At 41.6% G+C, this 9745-nt stretch overlaps 2 protein-coding genes across 12 annotated transcripts in view; one reads left to right on the top strand and one right to left on the bottom strand.

The window, feature by feature from the left end:
- Positions 1-3004, bottom strand: part of LOC104428490 (ankyrin repeat-containing protein BDA1) — a 42663-nt gene extending 39659 nt beyond the window's left edge. The window contains exon 1 of the mRNA XM_039308378.1: positions 2661-3004. Coding sequence (XP_039164312.1) covers positions 2661-2954 — 294 coding nt within the window. The 5' untranslated portion in view covers positions 2955-3004. The remainder of the gene's footprint in view (positions 1-2660) is intronic.
- Positions 3005-3382: 378 nt separating this feature from the next.
- Positions 3383-5919, top strand: LOC108958747 (probable protein phosphatase 2C 8). Of its 11 annotated transcripts, none has more exons than XR_005549281.1 (3): positions 3383-4073; positions 4557-4635; positions 4723-5136. XR_005549281.1 is itself a non-coding variant. In XM_039308504.1 (3 exons), exons 2-3 carry the CDS (start codon positions 5080-5082, stop codon positions 5783-5785), a joined length of 411 nt encoding a protein of 136 aa, XP_039164438.1. In that variant the 5' UTR covers positions 3383-4073; positions 4988-5079; the 3' UTR covers positions 5786-5919. The 11 variants fall into 11 exon arrangements, 7 of the variants coding, with proteins under 7 accessions (XP_039164438.1, XP_039164437.1, XP_039164434.1 ...); XM_039308504.1 differs by lacking the exon at positions 4557-4635 and adding an exon at positions 5487-5919 and having other exon boundaries at positions 4988-5191; XM_039308503.1 differs by lacking the exon at positions 4557-4635 and adding an exon at positions 5487-5919 and having other exon boundaries at positions 4723-5191.
- The last annotated feature ends 3826 nt before the right edge of the window (positions 5920-9745 follow it).

Here is a 9745-nt window from a genome sequence, read left to right as displayed (position 1 = left end):
GGATTGTAAACCCATTGACACTCCTATTGCAAAAGGTGAAGGATTGAGCCATGGGCGTGTCCAAGGACTCCACAAGAGAAGGAACAAATGAAACATGTTCCTTATGCTAGTGCTGTTGGGAGCTTGATGTATGCTATGATATGTACAAGACCTGACATATGTTATGCAGTTGGAATGGTGAGTAGATACCAATCCAATCCAAGTCAAGCACGTTGGAAGCCGTTAAATGAATACTAAGGTATCTAAAGGATTGCTGATTATACGTTGAGTTATTATGGAAAGGATCACGCAACTGAAAGGCTATTGATGCTGATTGGAGAGGAGATTTAAATGAAGAAAATCTACCTTTGGATTTGTTTTCTTACCGAATAATGGCACCATATGTTGGAGCAGTAAGAAACAAAATGTGTATAGCCTTGTCCATGATGGAAACTGAGTTCGTGGCATTATCAGCAGCAATAAAAGAAGATGTTGGCTTAAGAGATTGTTGGATCATTTAGGGTGTTATTTGAAGTGCTGCAGATTCATTGTTGTTTAACCGTGATAGCCAAGCAGCAAAAGTACACCAAAGATCCAAAATATCATGGCAAGACCAAACATATAGATACCAAGTATACTTTTGTCAAGGATATGATTGCACGAAAAGATGTGAACTTAGAGTACATACTACATAGAATGGTAGCAGATCCTATGACAAAGCCAATACCTAGAGATGTGTTTTTGTGGCCATATGAAATCTCTAGGACTGAATATTGTAATTTCCCTAAGTGTTCATATTTGATGAATTTGTGTTTTTCATCATTAATGCCTATGAATCTTTGTTTGATCTTTATGCATCTTAATGCTCAGTGCATTATTTTAAGTTGAGAAAGTATGTCGGACAGATATAAGATTAGCCCACTTACACGGGTAATCGCCTCTATTTACTTGTGTGATAAATAGAGATGAGATTGTTTTTAAGCTTATTATCTAGGTGATAATCGAGCTCAAGCTTAAAATACATATGTCGCCTTAACCGGGTGTTAAGATGAGGACATAATACTTACTATGTTCGAAAGTAAAATACTCCACATATTTTACTTTATCTTTGTCTATGATGCCGATGTGAGTTAAGTGAATTTTGTGAATGAGTAGATACGTGAACTCAAGTTAGACATTGGGTATGTCATAGAACTATCATCTGTACGGTATTGAAAGGTGTAGACATACGCTCCATGGGAAAGGAGTTAATACCTGTAATACGTATTTCATACTACGTATGCATGAGACGACCAATAAGAGTGGCAAAAGTTTGATCTCAATTTTTTTTTGTTTATGTCGTGTGAGACTCTTGAGGAAAAGAGTTCCTCAATTTTTTAGTCCCCTCATGACTCTTACTTATTCTCAAGATTTCTATTTAGTGTTTGCTATCTTAGGATGTTGCCAATGGTCATAAGTTGATTCGATCTAATGGGGCATTTCTAGAAAAGCAAAAGCTGAACTAAATTGAGAGTTTGAAGGAAAGAGGAAGATCGAATTTGGAGAATCACATTGTAGTTTTGTATTCAGTTAACCAATTATGACTGACTGTCTTTGTGATAATCATAATTGTGAATACAATATGTATATATCATTGTTTGAAAGAGATTAAGAGATATAAATGATCGATCGATCTAGGGTGCTTGTATACTAAATCTACTCGGAGTGTGATGCCCATTATGAGTCTTATATATTCCTAACGGATGTATGGCAACGAGCTCTCAAAGTATCTTTGGTCGCACGGATTATTCATCGGTATGAATGTTGAAGAGAGGTAAAGAGAATTCTGTTCGGCCCACCATGTGCGAGTGGGAGATGATGGTTTTTAATTGGTGATGGCCCGTCCGCCCATGCTGGGCCCAAAAGGCCCGGCCCACGGGAATAAGGCCCGTGGATGGGGAAGGTATAAAAGGGAGGAGAGAGAGAGAGAAAGACACCTCTTCAAAAGAATGAACGTACGTCTTCTTCTCTCCAACGCTCTCTTCCTCCTAAAAAAACAAAATAGTAAGCAAACGGCGACACTGTCTTCCCTTCAAGGCTTCATCGGATCGAACAGGGCCAGATTTTCTTCCTCTTATCGGCGTCGGTGTCTAATCTGTAGCTAACAAGGTACGCTCGACTCCGTGGTGTGCTTTACGATCGGTGATACGTGTTTTCTCGGGCTTTGTCTTCCGCATTGATTTAGGGGTTCGATTTAATGTCGAATTCGGTTTTCAGGGATCCGTTATTCCCAACAAAATCAAATAGACAGAATTGCTCAAATTCACTGGTGTCTGTAACATCTTTCAAGCTGAATTAACCTAAAAATCTATGACTTGATTTCTGTATGAATTTTGTTAATTTCCTTGAGATATATGATGGGTTTGATTTCTCAAAGATAATGAAAACTGGAAAAGAAAATGCTATATTACATGAGCAAAATCTAATTTGACAAGCAAGATAGTTTGATCTATGTAAAGATATTCCATGGAAATATAGTTTATAAATTACTTTACACATGGCTAAAAGCCTAAAACTTGCAAAAACCTAATCAAAAGAGTTGCGATTCCACTGATTATCTGGTTTGTGAGGATGACCGGGTTCAGTTTGATCTAACAAAAGGATATCAAACAACCACAATCAAGGTTTTCGCTTCAACATACCTGCAAGTCCAACTCCATAGCCAAATCCATTTTATGAGCCAAAAGAACCTTGGCAAAATGTACATGACCTTGCATACAGGCCACATGCAATGGAGTCTCGTCGAAGCAAGTGACAGGAACCCGAGCCAGGATGAGTCCGTCTTCTTGCAGCAACTGAGCTAATGACTCGACGCACCCGCCGAGCGACGCTTCATAGAGCCTCCTCTCTCGGTGGCTTCTTTCAAGTGCTGAGGAAGCTTGTTGATGCGATGGCGGGGACGGCGACCTCCTTCTCGGGCTTGTGATCGATGGCATTGTTCCCTGCTTGTGGGTGAACTCGAAATCGCTCGGGTTGATATTTGGAGTGATTTCCCTCCTCTAATAAGTGGTGTTACTATAATATGCAGTGTTTTTTTTTTTTTAACTACTACTGTAATATGCAGTCGAAAAGTGAAAAAGTCGGATGATGATCCAGAAGCTTCACACGGAGTTGCCTCTTGTTATTGATAATCTTAGCCGTTGGTTTGTGCTACGCGGATCATCGTACTCATTATTTAACGGCTGTGATGCAAGAAATGCCGACAAGCTACCAGTTCATTAAAGAGAGAATATTGCTTACCTTGAAAGGATCAAGTCATTTATGCTCTGATCCATTCACGGGTCGACACCTGTCCAGCGGTCTCTCTCTTCTGTCCATCTTCTTATTCTTCCTCTTCCTCGTACTTTCCTGCAGTGCCGCACGCATTAATGGCACTTCCTCTCTCCTCCTTTCGAAGAATGAACACCCACAACCCCGCGCTGCAGTTTCCCTTCCCTCCTTTCTTTCCTTCTCAATTCAAAATTTTGGGTAAGAGTCCGCAACTCTCTAGGTTGCGACGTTGCGTTACTTCTCCGACCGGCTGCGGGGCTGGGTCATCTCCGCTCTCTGGCCCAAAGCACGTTGCTCCTCCGCCTTGCCCCAAAGCTCGTTGCTTCTTCGGCTTGCGTCGTTATGTTCCTTCTCCGCTCTGCTTCCCTGCGCAAGACGGCGAGGAATGTTGTTGCTGTAAGTCGCAGACTCCAAGCGATAAGAAGTTCCAGCTCTCGCTGGTTCGACTTCGGATCTGCTACGTTTTGCGGCTCATAACAATGAGTTGATTTGGCGAGTGCGTGCTGCGACCGGCTGCAGGAGCTACTTGTGAAGGAGATAAGAGGGGAGAGCCGGCATATGCAGCGACGGAGATGGAGAGAGCGAGTGGAGGAAGGTGATGGAGGCGTCGTTCGGAAAGATGAACGAGGAGGTTGGAGGGAGGGAATTGGGTGGACGCGTCGACGAGGACGGCAGGGTCGACGGCGGTGGTGGGGAAGGAGGAGGTTGTGGTGGCAAAATGCGGGGATTCGCGAGCGGTGTTGTGTTGTGGCGATGTGGCCGTGCCCTTGTCTGTTGATCACAAGGTGAGCTCTCGCTTCGTGTTTGTTTGTTTCCATTGAAGCTGTGTAGCTTAGGGGATCTGTTCTTGTTCTTCCCCCCAAAAGACACTTTATTTATTCCAACATTTTGCCAGAAATCTTGAAGTGACAAGACTAATCTGATCTACAAGTCTTATCCTTTTTGTCTACTTCGTGTCATTTCTAGGTTATACTTCCAAAAGTTCACTTGGTGTTCTTTCAAAGGTGCTTAATTTATATGAAAGCATGTGCAAGATATTCCTAGAATGTCTGATTAAGATTAGGTTGACTTTGGGGTCATGCTTTGCAGGGTTGACATCCTATGATTAGGGGAACTTACTACGCTCTGCCATTCTTTGTTTTTTGTTCATGGTTATGTAGACAGGCTGAAGCCTATCTTGCCCTGTTGGTTTAATCAGTAAACTAGAATTCGTCCCTGTGATCTTTTGTGGTCAGCCACGCTTTGTTCATTATGCAATTCTTTGATAGAACGCTGCTGAAATCACTTCAAGTCGCCACAAACGGGTGATAGCTAGCGGCACCCCGTTGCAATATGGCATGTTACCAGGTTGATAAATGAACACAAAAAGCTCTTGCCAATACTTTTATACCATCTCTTCTTCAATGACATGTCTATTTTCTGATATTGAAACAGTAACAAGGTCTTCAGCTAGTGAAAGCGAGTAAAGTCATCTTCATATTGAAATGGTACAGTTTGAAAGGTGGCAAGATTTTCCTGAGCAATATCTTTATAGCATTTGTCACAGTAGATACTCGATTAGTTGCCAATGCATCAGTAGCAGACTAAATTACTTGAGCTAAAGTGAAAATAGTTATGTCCTGTCATGCATCATATCTTGAGTTAAATCTCTTGGATTTCGATTAAAATGGCTTATTGACTCCCCTGAATAACCTAACAGGCTTGCTGAGAAGGAGAGTGGAAGCAGCTGGAGGAAGGGTCATAGATTGGAATGGATCCCGTGTCCTAGGCGTGCTTGCTACATTGAGGTCAATGGGTATGTGGGACTTTATCAATCAAATGGCGCTAATGATGGACTTTATTCGATGCTTTTATGCATGGAATGTTGGTTTCCAATTGCAGTGGTTACTTCAGCAAGTGCTGAGTAAGTCGAATTTGTGGTTAGCATTAGTACTATTGTGGTGCTGAACCTCTTTGTTTGAAGGGAACATATTGAATCACTGAGATTCTAGTTTGTTAACAAGTTGTTTGAGTGCACCTTAGAATTGGTAACTTCAGCCTTTCAACATGTCCTGGAGACAATGTTGAGGGCGAATTACAAACAGGGATCAATAACTAACACCTCTCATGCAGAAGTTTTAGCTGGAGACTGGCTTTTTCTTTTGTACGTGTGCCATTGTGTGGTGTCTGTATCTGATAGCAGCATTTACTTGCTGCAGGAGATTATTGTTTAAAGCAATACGTGATGGCTGAGCCAGAGGCCACGGTAAGCAAGAGAACAGAGTTGGATGACATCCTCGTTATAGCAAGCGATGGGTTATGGGATGCGCTCTCTAATGAGGCTGCCTGCCAGGTCGTGAGGAGGTGCCTTGACAGATATATAAAGAGGAGGTTCCCTGAGGAGCTAAGAGGAAGTAATGCCGTCAAGGTGGCTGCAGTGCTAGCCAAACTGGCCATGTCTCGAGATAGCCAAGACAATATCAATGTGATTATGGTCGAGTTGAAGAAACCAAACTAGTAAAATGTAAATAGGTGTTGTGCAACTGAGAATGTTTCTTTATGGCCAGTGTTGGGCTAATCAATGTTCATCTTGTATAATCTATTGTACTGACTTCTAGTTGGTATTAAAATTCCAGATCCTCCATGTCATTGCTTTGTGGTGTTTATTGTTTATGCCTCAAATGATGAACTTTTTTTCCCAAGATTGACAATTACAACATCAACATTGTATTAATCTCTACCTGTGACAGATACTCTGTATCCGTCCATTAGGTGGAATCCACTTGAGCTTACTGCTTTGTGACGATATGCTAGACTTGTTCAATTGGTGAACTTGAGAATGTTGAGGTCGGGGTACAAGTGGTTTCCAACTAGAAAAGATAATGAAAATAGATTGTGTCGAGCTGACCTTACTATCCAATATATAAATCCTCTGCATGCATAATGAAAAAAGAAAGTAAAAAGTGCACGAAAGTCATGAACAAAGTCAACATGGGAAGAGCTCTCTCCAAATGAGCAAAAGTAAACTTTTATACCTTAAATTCTTCAAAAACCGAATAGATACAACTGTTTTGTAGAAGGCTATATCCTAACAAACACAGGTTGTTGCAAAGCTTTTTAACAACACCATCACAAGAAGGAAAAAATTCAAGAAACAAAAGGGACCCGGCGAACTCTAAGGAAGCCCTTTCTTTTCTCACTTCTCAGCAAACCATTCTTTGCTGTGGCACATCTCAGACTCTTTCTCTTTTAACCAGCGAAGTTGAGGGGAAAGAGGATAGCACTCATTTTATAATGTCTCTTCACTCCTTTCGTCCTCCGATCTTCACCCTTATTCAGCTTGGAAGCAAGTTCCGACATCATGAAGTGAAGAAGAAAATTTTTGAAAAGAAAGAAAGCGAGAATTTTCCAAGGATGTATCCAATAGGTATTGCTGCACAATCCTTTACATCCCTGAAACCCAGAAAAACTGTGCAATTACATATGAAGCTGGAGTATCTTCCTATGCCAGAGTGTAGCTTGAGAATGGAGATGTCCACTAGAGGCAAAGTATGGATGTACACAAACCCGAGGCTCTTCCCTGAAGGTAAGGATTAGATCCAGGAAGGGTCGCTGGACTTGGTTAGTCCCCACAGAGGACCGTAGAGCTTGGAGATCGACAGGTTAACATATTTCAGCATCTTGTCCGACTTGTTGGTCACCACTGTCTAGCATCTGCGGTAAGTTCTCCTGTTGGCAGTCCATGAAGCTGTTAGCTTCTGCTCGATGGACAGGTTGTTGGAAGCTGTTACTGGAATAAAAAAGGCAAAAGCAGATGAGTGAGGTAATGGAATCACAGAATTAATCAAAGAAAAAAAGGAAGGCAGAGGAAATTGTACCAGGAGCTAGACTTGGCCTGGCCATGGCTGCTTTCAGCGCAGGAACAACCACTGCATTGAATAGAAACCCATCCATCAGATGTCGAAATATGTCAAGACATTGCTTTTGTCTGAAATAACAACAATTATTAAAGATCGAATATCTGGAAGGAGTTAACTGTAACTGCCGTGACCACCACTCAACCAGGCTAATATTGTTGGATTATAATGTCTCAATGCTGCTGTTTTCTGTTCTGTTTTACTCTGTTTTACTCTGTTTTTTTTATTAAAAAACAGCCAAGTTCATTTAGTTATGTATTTAGTGTTTTGTTATTTTCTAGGAAGTTAATAGCACATTTGTGTGCAGTTATGTGTTGCACGTACGTGAGCAGTTTTTGTTTTGTATTTAGTGGTTGTACTCGAAAGTTTTTTTTCTTAAGCACAAGACGTATGCAAGTTTGTGTTATGTATTTTTCTTTGTGCTTCTCTTCCTCATTCGAAATCTATAGCTTCTGGTTTTCTGTTTCTAGTTTACTATTTTGATCAGTAACAACAGTGGTATCAGAGCATGAATGATCTTGAGGGACTGTGAAGTGAAGCAAGTATCGAAGTGTAAAGAAGTTAAAGGGTGATGGAGACGAGGGTCGAGTGGTTTCTACCGCGATGGCTTCTCTAGTATTTACTTGGAGAGAATTATCAAGCATGGGCTGTTAAGATGACAGCATTTTGAAGGGTCATGATCTGTGGGAAGCTGTGGAGGATGATTATGAGGTTGCTCCACTTCCGGACAATCCGACTTTGAATCGGATAAAGTACCATAAAGAGAATCACAAGGAAGGCCAAGGCAAAGTCATGCATGTATGCTGCTGTTTCACCCACTATCTTCACAAGGATCATGAGATGTGATTCTGCAAAGGCAATATGGGATTTCTTGAAGGATGAATACGAGGGAGATGAGAAGATAAGAGGCATGAAGGTGCTAAATTTCTTGAGGGAGTTTGAGAGACAGCAGATGAAAGATTCAGAGTCAGTGAAGGAATACTCTGATAGGTTGGTTGGGATAGCTGAAAAAATCAGAGTTTTAGGGACTGACTTGAAGGATGAAAGGCTTGTTCAGAAGATCCCGGTATCTCTTCCAGAGAAGTTCGAAGCCACCATAGCATCTCTGGAAAATACAAGAGACTTAGCTGATATAAAGCTTGCAGAATTGTTAAATGCTCTGCAGGCACAGGAGCACAGAAGATTGATGAGAAGAGAAGAGTTTGTAGAGGGTGCGTTGCAAGCTAGAGTGAAGTCAAATGATGGAGGCAAAGGGAAGAAATGGATTCAGTCCAGAGAAAATGCCGGTGACTCCAAGTTTGTAGCAAAGAAGGAAATTCTGGTGGGTCTAGCAAATGGAAGATGAACAAAAAGCCTTGTCAATACGTGGTGGAACTAATCATCGGTTTTAGATGTTGGAGAAAGCTGATGCTAGATGCGAGAAGATGTCACAAGTTGGGTCACATGGAAGCCATCTCAAAGAAAAATTACCAGCAAGCGGAAAAGCCCGGAGTAGCAGTGAATGAACGAGGAAGAGCACTTGTTTGTAGCTTCTTTCCGAATCTTCTATTGGGAATGATGCATGGCTGGTGGATAGTGGCTGCCAATCATATGACTGGCAATTCAAGCTGTTTAGGAGTCTAGACAGGCCGGGTCAGGTCAAAGTCGAATTGGCAATGGACAAAATATCGAAGTGCAAGGGAAGGGTACGTGGCTGTTGAAGGAAATCGGGAGGTGAAGCTGATCGGTGATGTTCTTTTTGTGCCAAATATTGACCATAATCTGCTAAGTGTTGGTCAATTAGTTGAGAAGGGCTATAAAGTGAAGTTCGAAGGAAGGAATGTCTTATCAATAATGCGATAGCAAAGAAGTACTAAGAATTCCAATGGAGGACAAGAGTTTCATGTTCAAGCCACAAGAGATACAACAAATGGTTTTAAAGTGCAAAGAAGAAAATGCAGAGATATGGCATAAAAGACTTGGGCATGTTCACGGGAAGAGCATGTCGTTTATGTAGAGAAATAGCTTGCGAGATGACTTGCCAAGTTTGGAGGAGGAATTTCCACAAAGTGCAAAACTTGTCTTCTTGGCAAGCAAGCCAGATTTCCTTTGAAATGAGGAGGCTGGAGAGCATGTGAAAAGCTGCAATTAGTCCACACAAATCTATGTGGACCTATGTCTGAGTCTTCTCTCAATGGTAGCAGGTATTTCATTACCTTCACTCGATGATATGACTAGGATGAGTTGGATTTATTTTACGTGAGCCAAGTCTGAAGTTGCTGATGTGTTTGTGAAGTTTAAAGCCTTAGTTGAAAATCGAGTGGGAAGAAAAGTAAAATGCTCAGTGCGATAATGGTTAGGTATACTGCTCACAAGTTTAAGTTGAATTGTGAGCAAGCGGAATTGCAGGCAGTTCAATGCTCCCTATTCACCTCGACGTAATGGGGTCATGAGAGGAAAAACAAAAGTATTATGGAGATGGCCAAATGTATGATGCAGGAGAAGATGTTGCTTAAGAAGTTCTGAGTTGAAGCAGCTAATACTGTAGTGTTCTTGTTGAGCAGTTTGCCCACAAAGGCCTT

The sequence above is a fragment of the Eucalyptus grandis genome, chromosome 3 (genome assembly GCF_016545825.1).
Source record: "Eucalyptus grandis isolate ANBG69807.140 chromosome 3, ASM1654582v1, whole genome shotgun sequence".
Classification (NCBI taxonomy): domain Eukaryota; kingdom Viridiplantae; phylum Streptophyta; class Magnoliopsida; order Myrtales; family Myrtaceae; genus Eucalyptus; species Eucalyptus grandis.
Note: the sequence above shows the minus strand (reverse complement) of the source record. Positions and strands in the feature narration are given on the sequence as shown.